Source organism: Tyto alba, unplaced genomic scaffold (assembly GCF_018691265.1).
Source record: "Tyto alba isolate M040663 unplaced genomic scaffold, T.alba_DEE_v4.0 Super-Scaffold_42, whole genome shotgun sequence".
NCBI classification, from domain to species: domain Eukaryota; kingdom Metazoa; phylum Chordata; class Aves; order Strigiformes; family Tytonidae; genus Tyto; species Tyto alba.
In genome coordinates, this window is record NW_024881318.1 from 39,515,925 (window position 1) to 39,534,311 (window position 18,387).

At 36.4% G+C, this 18,387-nt stretch overlaps 1 protein-coding gene across 5 annotated transcripts in view; it reads left to right on the plus strand.

Moving 5' to 3' along the window:
• Positions 1-18,387, plus strand: part of CNTLN (centlein) — a 199,421-nt gene that overhangs the window by 26,552 nt on the left and 154,482 nt on the right. For all 5 annotated transcript variants that reach the window (XM_042804806.1, XM_042804808.1, XM_042804807.1 and 2 more), the window contains one exon: positions 3,489-3,573. In XM_042804806.1, the coding sequence (XP_042660740.1) occupies positions 3,489-3,573 (85 nt within the window). The remainder of the gene's footprint in view (positions 1-3,488; positions 3,574-18,387) is intronic.

Consider the following 18,387-nt stretch of genomic DNA (forward strand, 5'->3'; position numbering starts at 1 on the left):
CATTGCTGTGGGAACAAAGAATTAATAGGACATGGCAGCCAGCAGTTAAGGTTAGGATACTTTGGGGGCCAGAGGCAATGCTATTCAGTGGTTCATGGGGCACGTGTGTGTTTATCTTACTGTATCATTCCTTCTGTGTCTACACTTACTATTCTCAGACCTGCTTTACTTTTTGTCTTTGTGAATCGAGCAGTTATGCATTTGTCTAATCTTAAATTTGTAAGTTCTCTAGCTGTAATGAATACCTGAGGAAACTTGGAATGCTGTAGTACTTACAGTTTAGACACAGATTAATATAGGTTCATCACTTCCTCAGATTATGGTGTAATGTGTTTATGGTATTTTTATACTGGAGCAGTATTTGATTTGTTTAAATTGTGGAATAATGTACAAAACCTATCATGAACAGTTCACCTGTTTCAGAAACATGCACAAGCTTCTATTATTATATAATTTATATAATATAAATAATCTCTTCACAGACATTTTTCTTTACTATCTCCTAGTTTTTAAGGTTGTCTAATATCTTCCAGTACAAAGTTTTATAAGATTATCTGAAAGTCTTTTATCATTTAAAAAAAACTGATTGAGAATGTAATTTCTGTAAGCTAGCTGTGTGTTATAAGCAGAGTGGGTCTGTTTCATTAAGCGTCATGTGTTATGAAACATGTTTGTTGTTTTCTCCCTTGTGCTCTGTTTTTTGTCCTTAGGTTTCTTCAAAGGACATTCCAGCGTAAACTTTAGAATACATCAGATAACTTCATAATTGTGTGGATCTCTGTAACTGCAATCTACTTAGTTCACTTTTAGTAGATGTTCAAATAGAAACTATGAAAAACTGGCAGTACTATATATTTCACTGCTGATGTCTTCCTAGCAACCTATCATGAAAAATTCCTTGATGCTTCTGATTACAGATGATCAGATGCTTTGAGGTTAGGATCCGATGTGCATTTTTCTGTTAAGTTTCTGTCTCAGTTAAAATGTTAAATACCTTTCAGACATTAAATGTCTTTTGGAATACTTATTGAATATTCATGGTTTCATTTTTTTTCTGCTCATTACAGCCTGTGAATTGTTTTCTTTATGGAAGTAGGTTTTGTTGTTTGTTTTTTTTTTTTTTTTTTTTTTGTTTGTTTGTTTTTTTTTTTTTTAATGCTGTACAACTGCTTAAGATCCCATATATTTTTGTTTCTCCTAGCTAAATGTAATTTAAATACATAACTTTTCAGCTAGATATTTCTTAGTTTTCTTCCAGTGTTACAACACATCAGTGCTGCTGTGTTTTGCACTAGGAGAGAGCTACATACAGTTAGGATGCCTTGAGACCTCAGTTTCCAAAAACCTTGCTTTAAATTCCGTACCATTGTTACTTAATTCTTTATTTACTCAAGATCAGACTAAATCATTTAGCACTCATAGAACTTTATTTAAAAAAAATATATAATTGGATGGCCTGTGGGGACAGCATAGTTTAGCCTTTAAAATCCTGATAACAGTAGGATATGCAGTAATAGATAATACTGGAGAAAAATAATTGTCCTTGTATCTACTGTCCTTATTGGTCTCTGTTAAAAAATACTTCATCAAATGAAGCCTTTTGTGTACAACTGGATATTCTCATGCACTTTTGATCAGATGTACAGACTCATGCGCATCACTCTTCCATTCCCTTCCACCTCTGAAACATTCCCATTTTGGTGGAGCAAAAGTTGTGCAAATAGGATTCTCTGGCTTCTAGGGAAGGCTTATATCCAGCCATGATGGAAGTTTAACTGTATTGTGAGAGCGGGGATGATCTGAAGGAGTTTTCGCTGCTCTGTCTCCTGTGATGTTGGGGATGCCTGTAGTATTTGGCCATTTTTATGGAATATCTGTTTCGCAGACCTTTTTTTGCAAATTATTACAACATCAAGCTGTGTGGTCGACGTGCTGGAGGGAAGGGATGCCACCTAGGGGGACCTTGACAGGCTTGAGAGGTGGACCTGTGCAAACCTCATGAAGTTCAACAAGGCCAAGAGCAAGGTCCTGCACATGGGTTGGGGCAATTGCATGCACAAATACAGGCTGGGTGATGAGTGGATTGAGAGCAGCCCTCCTGTGAGAAGGATTTGGAGGTATTAGTGGATGAAAAATGGACTATGAGCCACCAGTGTGCACTTCTAGTCCAGAAAGCCAACTGTATCCTGGGCTGCGTCAAGACAAGTGTGGCCAGCAGGTCAAGGGAGGTGATTGTCCTGTTCTATTCCACTCTCATGAGACCCCACCTGAAGTGTTGTGTCCAGCTCTGGGGGCCCCCAGGAGAAGGACATGGACCTGTGAAGTTGCTCAGCGGGCTGGAGCACCTCCCTTATGAGGACAGGCTGAGAGAGTTGGGGTTGTTCAGCCTGGAGAAGGCTCCAGGGAGACCTTCTGTCAGCCTTCCAGGACTTCCAAGGGGGCCTACAGGAAAGAAGGAAAGGGACTCTATCAGGGAGGGTAGGGACAGGATGAGGAGTAATGGTTTTAATTTGAAAGCGCATAGATATAGATTAGATATAAGGAAGAAATTCTTTACTATGAAGGTGGTGAGACACGGGAACAGATTGCCCAGAGAAGTTTCTGGATGCCCTCTCCCTGGAAGTGTTCAAGGCCAGGTTGGACGGGGCTTTGAGCAACCTGTTCTAGTAGAAGGTGTCTCTGCCCATGGCAGGGATGTTGAAACTAGATGATCTTTAAGGTCCCCTTCAACTGAAACCATTCTGTGATTCTAGGTATATGATAGGAACCGGGTTGTGCTAAGGACTATCTGTATAGCCTTACTGTTGTAACATTGTCTTCTTTCTGCCTAAAACAGAAGGCAACAAGGTCATCAATATTTAAAACTTAGTCAAAAAATAGGATAGTGATGAGGCGAGATTTTTTTTAAAGTGTTAATGACTCATCAGCAGGTTTTCTGTGAATTGTTGCAGAGATGATTATAGCTCTGCTCTTACTAACCACATGGAGAGGCTCTGCTCATCCCCTTTACCTAAGCTTCTGAGCTGTCTTTCACAGGTTCTATCCATGTGAAAGATAGTGGGTTACCCATGATGTTTGAAAGTGTTGTTTCAGACACAGAACTGCCCTGTAGCTGAGACTCCTCAGAAACCCAAGCAGCTTAGTGGCTCTACATTGCCAAGAAGGGAAAAAAGCATTTTGCTCAGTCTGTGGACCAGTCCACTTCTTGCATTTTGGAAAGAATGAGACAGATAATTTCATCTGCTTAAAAATGTATTTTAAGACCTCTTGCTTCTGTTTCTTTTTGAACAAACTTGTATTAGCTGTTGACAGATGTAATTTGCTGTCACTTGCCATATGCTCCCTGATTAATACTGCAAGTCTTGTCAGCTTCAGATAATTTAATTCTCTGTGCTTTAAAATGACATTCATTAACAGGACATGAAAAATTCAAATGATTAACTGCAAATTACGACTAATAAAGTGTCTATTTTTTTGTTTGTTTCCAGAGAAAAGCAGAAAGCTGAAGTCAAGGACAGAAGGGTTTTAGAGATTTTGCAAGCCAAAGACCGCAAAATAGAAACCCTAGAACAGGTTTGTATTATGTTTAAGTAGAGCAGTTAAGAAAACTTCTATCATTGACATGGAATTTATATTTCCTAAAATGTGAAATTAGTTTGCTGCTGTGTCTCAAGGTGAAAGTTGCAAGTGATTCAGAGATGAAAACCTTCTCATAAAGTATTAATTAAACTCTTCCGAGTTGTTCAGGTTTCACCTAAAAATTTCATAGGATTTTAGGTGAAATTTTATAGAAAAGTTTTATGAAGTCACTGCGTTATCTTGCCTAAGGACTAACCTAAACTTGGGGTTTAATGTAGAATAATTCTGACTATGTTTAGGTTTGTAATGTGTCTGTGGTTTGGAAATACTTGCTGTCCTGACAAACAAAAAAATAAAACATTTATGGAGTAATGAGGACTAACCATGTAGTATCCTAAAAGCAATACAGCTGTGTATTTCAGTGTTACTGACCTATAACAATATTTATTAACTGTTAGCATAAACTATAAAACAATACTGACAAATTCAACATGTCATACATAAGTCTTGTGTTGTGTATTCTCTATTGAACTCTTCACTCAAAACTGAGTACTGTGTATCAGTAAAAAAATTTAACTTAAAACTGTGTACACCAAGACATTGGTGTAGTTAAGGAAATAGGAGCGCATTTTCTAAAAATCAAAATAATTACTTGAAAAGTAATCAAAGAATGAGACTTTTTATGAGACTTTTTAAAGTAATTCAAAGCTTTTGAACCCCTCATAGTGTTTGAAATATGATATTTATGAAATCTAACGCTAACAAATACTAAATAAAAACAAGAGAACAATAAACATTGCACCTTCATTTTCTCCATAAACCTGAAATTACTACCTTCTCAAGACTGAGAAGAAAAGAATTTGCTTTTCTATATTATTAAGAATTTTAATAAGAAAAAGTCATAAGCAGACCAAATGTGATATGGAGGAAGAGGAAAAGAATTAGAATAACTTCACAGGTAATAAAGCTGATACCAGAAACACAGACTGAGATCTAAGATGTTCTTTCAGGTGTCTAGATCCTTCAGTTCCTGGGGATAAAAGCCTAACTGATGCATAGTTTTTTCATAGAATCACAGAATAGTTGAGGTTGGAGGTCACCTGGTCTACCACCCCTGCTCAGGCAGGGTCACCTAGAGGTTGCCCAGACCATGTCCAGACAGCTTTTGAGTATCTTCAGGGTTGAAGACTCCACAGCCTCCCTGGGCAATCTGTCCCAGTGCTCAGTCACCCTCAAAGTGGAAAAGTGTTTCCTGATGTTCAGAAGGAACCTCCTGTGTTTCAGTTGGTGCCCATTGCCTCTGGTCTTGTCACTGGACACCACTGAAAAGGGCCTGGCTCCATCTTCTTTTCATCCTCCCTTCAGGTATTTATATACATGGATGAGATTCCCTTGAGCATTTTCTTCTCCTGGCTGAAGAGTCCCATCCCTCTCCTTACAGGAGTCTTTCCTTACAGGAGAGATGCTCCTGCATCAACATCATCTTGATGACCCTTTGCTGCTGTCTTTCCAGTAGGTCCATATCTCTTTTGTACTATGGAGCCCAAAACTGGACACAGGACTCCCGGTGTGGCCACACTTGTGCTGAGTAGAGGGGAAGAATCACCTCCCTCAGCCTGCTGGCAACAGTTTGCTTAATGCAGCCTGTGATACCATTTGCTATCTTTGTCATAGTGATACTTTGCTGGCTTATGGTCAATCTGTTGTCTACCAGAGCCCCTAGGTCCTTTCCTGCAATGCTGCTTTCTAGCTGGGCAGCCCGGGCATATATTGGTACATGGACCCTAGGAAACAAGGTTGTGTGTTGTTCTTCCCTGGGTGAAGGACTTCTCGTTTACTGTTTTGAATTTTATGAAGTTCCTTTCAGCCTGTTTCTCAAGCCAGTCCAACTGCTGAACGGCAGCATCACCCGCTGGTGTTTCAGCCACTCCTCCTAGATTTGTATCATCAGCAAATGTGCAGAGGGTGTGCTCTGCCCCATCATGCAAATCATTAGTGAATTTTCTCACATTTCTGATGGCCTTTACCAGGGTCTTGCTTGAATTGAGGTAAGTTGTGTATCCAGTGGTGTAAACTCAGGTTTCAGAGCTTACCTATTTGTTAGTTAAAAATAAACTTGATACACCTGATTCTTGATGACAAACTACTGAAATGAGGTTATTCATCCTTTTATTTTTTCTTACAGCAGTGGCTGGAGTTTGTGTGTGTTGTCATGTCCTCATGACTGTAGGTGTGATTTGTAATGTGTCTGGTTCATGTATGCACATCATTCATGGAAACCAGCAATGCATAGTTACTCCTGCATTCCTACCCTGTCCTTAGCTGAAAGAGAGGCTACCTGTGTAAGAAGTTTATAAGGATTTGTGTGCAGTGATGTGCTTTTAAGCAGGGCTGCCTGCTGTGGCAGCCTCTGAACTTGTAGTGTGCATCTCTATGAGATTGCTCTTTGTGGTTTCAGATAAGTTTCAGGAGTTGAAATTGATCAGAAATCTGAAATTGATAGTGTGATGCAATTACTGTCTGGAAGTGGAGAGAGGCTGAAAATGTAGCTAGAACCAAGGAAGAATGCTGGGAAAGGAGAGCTTGTCAACAGGACGGGAGGTATTAGCAGATGAGGAGGACAGAAGCTGCTTTTGTGATGATCATCACAACTTTAATGCATGCTGTAATACAACCCTTTCAAATAGCTTCCCTTAGAGTATCATTGATGGGGGGGGGAGAGCGCATTGTAAAGGGCACCAGATGGTGCCAATGGCCAGTGCTGTATGTAAAAGCTGTATATGAAGGTGATGTCATTCTGACCTTCTTGCCTCATCCATTGGCTGGGATGCCACAGGACTGAAACAAGAGGGGGGATCATTTTCTGGGGTTTTGGAGTGGTTTTTGTGATTCGGTAGTCAACAACTGGAGCTAGCATAGACCACAATGTAGTAAGAAGCATTCTCATTTAGTTTTTCCGGATTTGTTCTTTCTTTGTTCATCTACTGAGAAAAAAAATATTATTTATGTAATTAACATGCAACTATGTTGCTTATGAAACTGAGTTTTGGCACTAATAACAATGAACATTCTTTTCTGTAAAGTATAGACAGCAAGGCTTCAAGGCTGGGTATTGCAGTCTACCAATCTGTTACATCTAGGAAGGTGAGATTATCCAGTTGTCTCTTCTGTTGTTTTCCCTTCCTCTTCATGCACTACACAGAGATAGTAGTTGCAAAAATATAATTTGTCATAGGGTATTTACTTACCAGGAATTTCAGAGTGGGCACTAAACAGCTGATTGTATGACTCCATGCGGAGTAAAGGAAAAACGGAAACAAATGACTTATCCCATAATTCAGTATGTATGTAAGCTGATACTGCTGCCAGAAACAACAAAAACCCTAGAAGGCAAACATGAGATAATCTTTCTTCTCCTGTATTCTCTCCTTAGACTTTGTCCTGACATGCTTAAGAGCCCTTTTAAAATTGCTGTAAATAAGAAAGCATATTCTCCACACCCTAGGTGAGATGCATGTAGTTACTTAATACCAAGACTTAAATTAGCTTTATCTGTAATGAGATATTTCAACTGTTTGAAGGAATTCCATTTTAATGGATATTACTGATAATCAACTCAAACGATTAATTTAGAAACTTATGACTGAGAAGTAATGTGGTCTTTAATGCCTTCTGTATAACCTAAACAGGGAAAAAAGTGCTCACATATTCACGAGAATGGGACCTGTGGCTGTATGGGTAAAAATTAGTGTAAGTCACAGTTTTGCAAAACTTCTGCTGTCTAATATCTTTGGAACCGAGTACATACATTGAAATTTTATGTACTGTAGTATGGCTTCAGTCTGCTGTGCACATTTCCTAAATTACAGTGGTGTGATCTTCAATTTTAGATAAATATATGACTTTTTTCTCTTGTCATGAGTTTATTGCAAAACTGCATATTGTGTTAAGCATTTTAAATATGAAATAATGTAAAGCATTTCAAAATGTACCATTCAAAGTCTCAGATAAATATAGTATTTCTTAAAGCACTTCAGTGATTTTTTTCATCTATTATTGCACAAAAGTTCAGTACAAAATGTATTGTACTGAAGTTTTCCACTGTATTTTTCCCTTTTTTTTTGTGTTTTTTTTTTAATTTGTTTTTGTTTTGTTTGTTTGTTTGTTTGTTTTTTAATTCTCGTGTTTGTAATTGGTTGATTAGTAACTTTTGGTCTAGATAGTCCCAGCTGTGTCTCATCTGGCATATATTTGTTCTAAATGCTGCATGGTAAAAATCTTACTCCTTTGGGGTTGGTGGCTATATTGCTCTACTGATCTTACTACTGTCATTTTTGTTTTACTTAGTGGCTCAAAACTCTTTTCTCAGTAGTTATGTATCCTTGCATAGATACATAATTTCTCCATGTGTTTCAAGGAAGAGAATTTCTAACTGCTGCCTTTAAGTGGATAACTCACTATCCTAGAATTTTAATTATTCTTCTTATAAAAGGTGACTGCTGCAGAGATCTTCTTTCATTCTCCCTTCTCTTTGGAAACATTTCCCACCTGATATATTTAATGTGTAACACCTGTGTATGTCTCAGATCACTAGTGCTTTTTATTTTTCTTTTAAAATAAGGTGAAGTTTTTGGGAGAATGCATCAAAATTTTTGGATTTAAACAATTAGTTTAGAGGATAATATGAGAACAGGGAACTTAGTCTTCTGCCATTCATGCAATAGATAAATTAAAATATCTTCACCTGTTTTCTTTAGAAGATTAATTTAAAGATGCGTAAAAGTAGCAGTAAACCTTTTCTGTCTTCTATAACACTGTTAATTAATTAGGTTTCAATTTCGATCTGGAAGAACTAAAGCTAATCTTTTTGTCCTAGACCTTGTAATGTTTCAAAACCTTATCAACTGATTATACTCCAGAGGGGTTAAAATAGTACTAGCTTGCCTCATTATCTGCACTTGAAAATCTTCAGCTTGCTGTGCAAATCTATATTAAAGCCCCTTTAATGGGTCCAACTGAAAGAAGAACCATTCTACCTTCAAGCATTAATTAACACTAATAAATTTTTCTTTACTTTTGTACCTTCACCTGATTGTATTTTTCTTTGTAATAAAATGCTGTTATTAAATTAAGACAAATGTATACATGCATTATTGCCATCTAAACACTTTATTTCGAGTAGCATATAACCTTGATTATTCTTGTGTAATGAGGGACATGAGGATAATTTTGGTAATAGGGAGTTTGGATGAATGTGTCAGTAGCGATGAGATTGTGAAGCCTATAAACTCTTTACAAAAAAAGTTTTTCCAGTGAATGAGATTTATAGATAATGCAAGCAAAAAGTATTTGAGGACATTGATGCTTTTTTTTCCTTTAAAAAGATCATTTTACTCAAGTTGTACCTTGGAAAAGGTTCCTTCATTGGTGAAACCTGTCTGTTTTAAATATCCCCTTTGAACTGCATCAGTGAATTATTGTATGTCTTTGTGCCTTTCTGCCTGCAACCTTCTAGTTAGTTTTCTCATAAAATTAAGGGAAAAAAATCTTGTTAAGGAACTGGTCTAAGTGAGAAAGATGGGGAGGAAAATATATTTATTATTCAAACAGCTGAAAGTTGCTGATTCTGGTTTATTGATAGAAGGCTACCTGAGGTGGGTGGTATGATGACGTTGGCTGATACCTGTGGGCTTGTTTGTCTGAAGAAATTAATAAGCTGTAAATTATAGTGTACCTTTACAGCTCATTAGTATTTTTGTGTGAATTCCCACTAGGAATGCTTTCTTTACAAGTTGAAAATGTGTTTCTGTGAGGTAGCTTATTCCATTTTGAGGAGGAAGTTTTCCTATGTAACCCGCAAAAAAGCAACTACATTGGATTTTTTTTTTTTTTTGTTTTGTTTGTTTGTTTTTGTTTTTTTTTTGTTTGTTTTTTTATTTCATATTACAGGTGTGCTATAAATCGTGCATCACCATTTTATTAATTTATCTCTGTAGCCATGCCTGAAGTTAGATAAAACTTCATGATCGTTATTACTCAGCTTTTGTGTTCAGTGGTGTTCTACAAAGATATCTTGTAATGATAGCTGCCCTTGGATTAGACGGGAAAAAATACAGTAAGTAAAGAAGTGTGATGCTTCTTGTCCTCTGCCCATTCCACTTGTTTGAAATTCTGGATTCTTATGTTAGCAAAGCTCAATATTCAAGCCTGGAAAGATGAGGGAGGTCATCTTTGTGATCTTATTCATCCTCTGGGGAGCTGGGGTCTAGTGTGGAAATTTCTTGTTCAACCCAGGTAGGAATAGTTATGTAGCCAATTAGAGTTGCAATAGGATAACCTTTTTTTTCTTGAGATAAAATTAGTTTCTAAAGCTGCTGGAAACTGGTTTTACTGTAGAAGAGATTAACTACTTAACTGCACTCAGTATATTATGTAGTTGCTGTAGTGACACATTTATTTTTTGAAGTTGTAAAGTCAGTTTAGTTTTAAGAGAGTAAAGGTGGATTTTATTCCCTATAAGGATACTGTTAATAAGGAATCTTTTCATATGTCATAGCTTCTTACTTGAATACTGGCAGACTTCCTCAAGTCCAAGAAAATTGTTATTCCTTAAGGACCAGGTATCAGAAAGAATGCATGCAGTGCCCTCTGAGATCATATTCTTACGAATCTGCTGACCACACTTAGGAAGGAGCTTGTCAGAAAAGTTGATCGTAGCAACAGCTGTTCTTTATTTACTACACCTGATCTGGCAGCATTGATGTATGTGAGTGTAATGAAATATTGCTGTGTCAGGAGTAGATGCTAGTAGGTATCTTTTCCAACAGATCTCATATAGTCATGGATACTTCCAGAGACAGGCTTGCTCACCCTGAGGACCTTGTAAAGGCCTTGCTGAGGAGGAAAGCGTAGGAAAAAAAGACAACCTAGTTCCATCAGGATTGCGCTCTTCAATGAAGAGAAAAGCTCCTTTTAGCAGATTGTTGGGTTTGATTTTCTCAGTAGAGAGACTAGTGGATAAGAAGATACTTTGCATTTTCTGCTGCCTGACCTAGAGGGCTGGGCTACTGCTTTCCACGGTTTCAAAATATAGCTGCTATGAAGAGAGGAAGGAGTAGAGGAAGTATCAGTGTGTATTGTACAGTGCTGTGTTACACGTCCTATAAAAAATCCAGTCTGTGCTGCTGTAGAGAATCATTAGATAAAAGGCAATTTATTTACATTTATTTGATGGTTATGGTGATGTTGGAGCTGTGGCGAGATTGTCAGATTAGATTGTCAGTGTTCGCTGTAGTTATCCTGAGTGTTGTCATATCCTCATTAGAGACAAATGGATAGTTAATCTCTAAATCTAGTGGGTGCTTTACTGCAAACCATTCTATACTGGGAGAGGTGCTGAATTTATCAGGAAGCTACAGCTTTTCTTTTCTGGCAGTGCAGTCTTATTTCCAAATTAGAGGTGTATTTTTGTGAAAAACTGCTTATAAGTATTGATACATCGCAGGGCAAGGAACTTCTGCATTCCATGTTTAAGAGACGGCACACCTATTGCACATGTATCAGAAATACTATTTGGCTCCCTTGTCAATGCAACTGCTGGCAACAAAGGCTTGTAGGATATCATAAGTGAAAAGAACAGCAGAGCTTTGTTTTTAATGGATGAGAGAAGGAATGTGCTGCAGTGTAGTTGTAAGGATCATCTTGAGTGGAATGAAATTGTGCACATCAGAAGAAGGTTTTGTAGGTACTGTGACCTACTTACCAGGTTGCTGACTAGAGATGGTTCCTTTGCTACTAGTAAAAGTGAGGTGCTGGAGTTATGGGACTGACTGGCACACTACATAAAGTCACAGGTTACTTCCACCACTTGTTCAAATACTAAGAAATTCTGTCAGGTGGTCCAATTAAGATAGCAAAATTTGCTGAAGACGCCACATTAGTCACATCAGGTAAATCGAAAGAGGGCAATATGAAGCATAGTGTTTATAATAGATTATACTGTTTGACCATTCCTTAATCTATGGATCAGGTGAGAATTCAGAAGCAAGACCACCTAGTGGTAGAGGAGTAAGTGCTTATTCCACATCTGCAGGGTGAAGTCATGCTCATATTTCTGGTCTGGTTCTCTGTAGAGCCATTTTACTTGATCCTCTTAAAGAGCTTTAAAGAATTTTCATTTTCTTTTCTGCCTCTTGCAAAAAAGACCTGCCCTTTCTGTCCAGCACATAAATGATAGGTAGACGTATTTGAATGGGCAGTGTGTTAAGAATCTTTCCTTCCATACATCTTTAAGTTACTGTATTTTATCTCATGTCTATTATTGATAGAAATAGGTGTTCAAAAATTTTCACTAGTTTTGGGAATGGATTTGCAGATGCCTGCCTGAAGCTTCATACTACTTTTCCTTGGAAACAGTTTTTTTACATTGTTTAATCTCAGGGAGTCTTGGAAAGCATGGAGTGGGATAAGGAAGAACAAACTTCTGGTGGTATGAAAATCAAGTGAGCTCCCCCACTTTGATTCCCCTCTCTTTGTGGTTTCTTCTTTTAATTCATTTAAGATTGTTATAGTGTCAAGTCAGGTGTGAAAAACAGAAATTAATAATGGGATATGCACTCATAATACTGTTGCATGAGTTACATTTTAATCCATTATACATCAGTTGCTATTTTTCTTTGTTTTTTTCTGTCCTTATTAGGAGTCAAGTTCTAAGCTGAATAGTTAACTGTGAATGCAGGCATCCTTTGGAAGAAGGATACTGTAGAATCAGATATCACTGTTGGCATTTTACTTTGAAGCAATATGGATTTAAAAATAACTTATGTTTTTATATTCTAAGTAGTTAGTGTCATTTAGACTATGAAGAGACATCATACAGACTGCAAAATGCATCAGATGACTTCTGTAACATATGGTTACCTTTTCAAGAATTATTTACATAGAACTTCTGTTCATCCTACATCTGAAAATAATTAAAGAATCTAATGAATAGTCATGAGATGAAAGAGAATGGATTTCTTTTCTTAATTTTATTTTTGTGTGTGTGTTTTTCTTTATTTGGAAGGACTATGAGAATATGACTAGAAATGTTGTTTATTAAACATACATATGAATGCTCAAGTTTAGAACAATGAGGATTAGTAAAGGTGAAAAATTCTAGAGAAACTTGAGAAAGATAAATCAAGGAATGCTATGAAATGTGACTGTTACATGTTTAGTGGTGTCTACTTAATGTTTAATTCCTGCTAGAAAAAAAGGGAAGTTGAAAAGGAGAGGAGAAAGTTAGGAGTGTGGTGAGTCAACCTCAACTACTTGGTGGGAAAAAGAGATGATGAAAGGGAAAGAATAAATATGTAAATGTTGAAGTAGAAATTTGGGGGAATGCTTTAAAAGAAGGAATAATATTTTAACATTTAAGTTGTAATAAAATAATTTAATTAATAGATTATTTTTGTTTCTTCTTAAGATGTCAGGATTTCCTCAAAAGTTACTGCTCGGGGGAAAATACTTCATTTTTTCATCAGTTTTAGTTCTTTTGTTTGTGTTCATTTCTATTTTTTTTTTTTTAATGTGGTACATTAGAAGTATACAGCTGCACAGTGAAAGCTTCTGATAAAGAATGTAGTGGAGGAAGCATAGAATATGTGCTGATCCTTTTGGTAGTAGAAACTGAATGCATGTCCCTTCACTCCAGTCATAGATGGACACCTTTAATATTGTGCTGCAGATACCTCTGTGTTTTCATTAAGTGCTTCAGCAGTCAATGACAGAAACAAGGTGTTTTGTTGCATTTCTATATCGTTAGCAGCAGCAATGAAGGATATATGTGTCAGCTTTGCATTTCTGCTAGAATGATTTTTAGGGATATTTCGGTAACTATCAGAAGGTATTTGAGTTAACTTCTTTACATGAAATAAAACAGGGTCTTATCTACATTTTATGAACTTGTATAGAAGTGAGTATGCAATACTGGTTCAGTAATGCAGTCTGAGATTTGGCTTTTTGTTGTTTTGTTCTGTTTTTCCCTCCCTTAAAATTTAAAAATTTGGACAACACTTAAGGCAGTAGTAGCAGGTATAGCTGTTGTTTAATAGTCCATTTTTGCATGCTTTTTATGTAGCGGATTAAAAAAATCTTTCACTGAAAACTAGAAGTTCAGTGGTGACGTTTGCAGCATCAAACAGTCCATAATTCCTGGTAGTTTTATTCTAACTCATTCTTTTTAGAAACAGAGTCCTACCATTAAAGAAATACATTTTTTGTTGCCACTTTCACTGTTTCCATACAGTACATTCATCTGAACTTACACTGGATAATAATGAAGTTTAATTTAAAAGAATTTTGTATATCAATTTGCATGAAATATTGACAGATAATTATAAGATCCTACTGCCATGAAAAGACCTGAGGTGTTCAGAGCCAAGACAAAAAAGAGGTCTGTTTTCCTGTTTCAGTTTTGATTCGTAGTTTTTCTAGCTCATTTTCTTGGTTTGACTTAGCATGTGATTCTTCTTCCTTTGCAGATTGATATGAAGGTATTTAAAATGAAGTTGCCAGAAAACAATTTGACATTATTAGGGAAAAAAAGAATTGTGTTGTAGCTAAAGAAATGCCATGGGAAAGGATAAAAATGAATTATGGAATGACAGACCTCTTAAACATAAAAAGACCTGCTCCGCCATGTCACAGTATTTCTTTTTTCCTATGTGCTGTTGCCTGGAGCATTCTGGTCTCCGGAAGTATGCAAGGGATACTCTGATTCTTCCCAGCTAAACAGAAGTGTAAAAGCATATTCATTTGTTTTTCTTTAGAGCAAATTCACTTCTAGAATACAGTTTTCTTTCTTGTATTTGGAATTTTGTCTGTGGAAAAGCCTTTGCAACTGTGCTCTAGTTCTCTTAGTTATATCAATTTTTTATAATTCTTGATCACCAAGCTGTCAAAAGCCCATTGAATGTTGCTTTTGTCCTGTTGATTTCAAACAAGTAAAACTGCAGTCAGTGCAAAAGGTAAGTTGAGATTGTTCTTGTGCAGCGTTAGCCTGTCTTTTCCAGTAGCTAGACAAAAGCAGTAGATACTCTGTGGGAATAGTTGAATACCTGATGAGTGTGTTTATCCAGTGAAGTCTGTCAGAATGACCTCATGTGGGAGGTTGCCCCATGTGTTGATTGGATATGGGGTGTTTTCTGCTGTTTCACTTGCCTACTACAGTAGGGTGATCTTTTAGGAGCACTGCTTGTATTCTCTGCTGTAAGAAGTCAGTCTTTGTACTCTTCCTTCTGTTATACAAGGTAGTTCATAGGTTGGGGAAGCAAAGTGCAAAAACAGCTGCACAGTCAAAGGCAGATGGTGATTTACTGAATTGTATGTATCTTAGAAATTCTTCAGGACCCTTATTTCTATCCAGTCACGGCTCCTGAGTAATACTCCTGGATTTTTTCTCTTCTTTATAAACATGTGAAATGAGCAGATACAAGAGTAAAAGTTCAGTTTGTTTAGAGGAAAAGATAAGAGCATACCAAGTGTGGTACCCAAGAAAAATGCTTTGAAACATAAGAGGACTTTTTCCACTGAGGCATAACTTACCTAAATAATGCTTCACTATTGCCGCAGTAGATGATTTTCTAGACTATTCAGGTGAGTTTGTTGCTTAATGATTGATGTGGTATATTTGCCTTTTGATTGATTTAAAGTCTTAAGTGGGTTAGTTGTGGGAATAAGTAATTAGTGTGCAAGTGTGATTCAGGATAATCCGTCTGATTATCCTGCAAAGTAAGTAGTTTATTTGAGTTTAAAATTTCATCTCAGCAATATGGAACAAACATTTCAAATATCTAGTTGCACTTTTGCACCTTCATGTCTTCATTCATCCTCCAAATTGCAGGAGAACATCCCATTCCAAATAGGACCCAAAGATCTTTGATTTCACTTCACAAATACATGTATGCTTACCATTTTCCACAGAGTGTATAACGTAAATAAGTAGTAACCCTTTGTAGATTGAGCATTCAAAAATTAGATGCCTTAATGAGCTGGATCTGCACTTTGAGATTGTGAGAGCATGTATTTATGAATTTTTAACTCTGTTAGAGCCAGTAACATCTTTCAGATAGGTAGAATTTCTAAGGGTGTTCTTCAAATACAGACTTTGTCTTTATTAATGTTAAACAAATAGTAATGAACTGGAAGGAAGACTTGATGGAGCTGCTTACTCAAATTCTATGAAGACCTGGGGAGTTGGAAGGAGGCAAACAAAATAACTGATGCTTTCCATGGTAATGTGGATACATACCTTTTTAAAGATTCAACTAAATCATCTCTGCCAGCAACAGTTTGTTCCTGTAACTAATAATATATCTGAAGAGCAAGTGTTTTTCTTTTTGAATAGTGAAAATTGAGTCTAGTGTCTGGTAAGTTCAAAATACATGAAAGAGGGAAGTCCTCAGTTAAGAGATTTCTTAATTTCATTATCCCTTCCCTCATGTCTGCTGATAACAAACTAGACTGAGATGGTTTATTCACTGGGTTATGTCTCTGAGAAGATTTGTATATAAAGTTCTGAATCTGAAATTCAGATTTTGTTTTTCTTTGGAGAAAACAGAAGAATGATTATGAATCTGTAATCTAAGGCAAACTTTGACGTCTATTCCAAGTGCCAGTACTGTAGAATGAATCTCTATAGGGGAGTTATATTAAGAAATAAACAGGTACACTATAGATTTGAGATTAAATTACCAGTTAAACACTGTTTTAAATACAAACTAGTTCTCCAATTTTTCTTTTTTTTTTTTTTTTTTTGTTTGCTGGGTTGTTTGGAATTAATGACATCTGAGGCAAAAATCCAATATATGAAAATAAGAGGTTTCTGTATTTTCTTTCACTTTTGTCTCAGTTTTTGTTACCATTTTTCATTCTCTTCAATTCACATTCAGTTTCTTTTCCATGTTTTTAAAGACCACTGTTAGTACATAATTTTGTATATTGAGTTCTACTCTTGCTGCTATTGAGTATGAGGTACAATAAGGATAAATTATTTTCTTTCTTGATAAAGTGAAATTTTTAGTGTGGGTCAAAAAATACCCTTCATGCCTCCCTATGTTATTTACTAAATGTTTTCTCGTTATAGTTCCTTGTTTCCAATATTTGCTACACAAATTAGCTGGATTGCATTATGTTTCTCATATTCTGAACCGGTTGCAGGGTTTGTTCTTGTTTGGATGTATTTTCTGCTATGTAGTGTGGTATGGTGGTGGTCGTTTGTTTGTTTGTTTGTTTGTTTTTGTTTGTATTGTAAGAAATGTTACCATATTTGTAACAGTGTGTGGGTAGAAGTAGTGGTCAGAGGGATAAATTATATTTACTGAACGTGGCAAAACAATTTATAAGAAAGGTTTTGAGATGGTGGTAGGAGAAGAAGTAGAATAATAAATATATTTGCAAGGGAGGTGGGAATGTGATTTGTAGAAAAACTGAAGAAGTCTACAGAAGAGAGGCAGACATTCAGAGTAATTTGGAAAAAGTTACAACGGTGTCAAAAAGTAAAAAAAAATATGAAACAAGCAAGGAGGGAAAAACACAATCCTTACAAAGAAATAGTGATGTATATTTTTAGTGACTAGGACATTTACTGAATGCATAGATTAATTTCACTGCACATCTTCAAATATATTTGTCACATTACTTACTGGCACACTAGCTCACCAGTGGTTTAATAATAATTCAGAAAAATTATTTCTGCCAATCTTTAGTCTTATCAGATATGTGAAATTAATGTTCTTTATTTGATTTGACTCCAATAATACTGAAAAAGGTAGTTTATCGGCTATTAGGCTAGCTGTCAAATGTTATAACATAGCGCAGCAGAAAAGACAGAGATTTACTTTGTGTTCAGTAACTGTTCAGAGCAGGGAGAAGAGCATGCAATGGTACTCGAACTGCTGCTCAGACTTTCAGCATTGCCCCATCCTTCTGTGATTATTGCTTTGTGAACACTTTCCTTGTGCAGCATGGGTGCTCTGGATTCCAACACACTGACACGGTTCAACATGCGGAGCAAACCCTTCTTACTGCTGCACAGCTTGGTGTGCAGGGCTGCTACCTATAATACCTGTGCTCCTTATGAGCGAGTTACTTTGAGTTCAGTGGTGACATAGTTATGGTTTTGCCCTAACTGTTACATGTAGGTTTAAAATCAATGATTGTTGATTATGACTTAAAATGTATTGCTTTCCATGTTTTTTCTCAGCATATTTTCATTCTTCTTCTTGCCTGACATACATGTGAACCAGATTTAACCATTTGGAGGTTGAAAACCCTTATATATGCTAGCAGCAGTATTGTAGAATAATCTAAAGGAATATTGTCGTCTTGATAATTTTTTATGTTTCTGAAGACATTTAATTTAGCTTGTATATTAAAGGCAGAGCAATTGCATTTTTGTCCTGAGATAAAAGTTTTGTCTGTTTCTTACTACTGTTACAGTGTTACTGCTAGGAAAATGTTTTAGATGAGTGGCATTTTGATTAAAGAAGGGAAGGGACAAAACAGTATGTGGAATTAAAACAGACTCCTGAAGAAAAATGCAGAGTTCTAACGTATTTGAGAGTGAGGGTGTTTTAAACATGAATGTCCTAAGAACAGAATGCAGGTACCTAACACAGAAAGTTTAAGTTGATTTTTTGATGGCAGTGAGGTTTTATTATGTGTGGGTACACTAAACCATTGATCATGTTGAATAGAGTTGTATTACTTCCCTTGAGCTGCAAATTCAGTTAGACTTAACTCCTTTTTACAACTATTTTGTGTCAT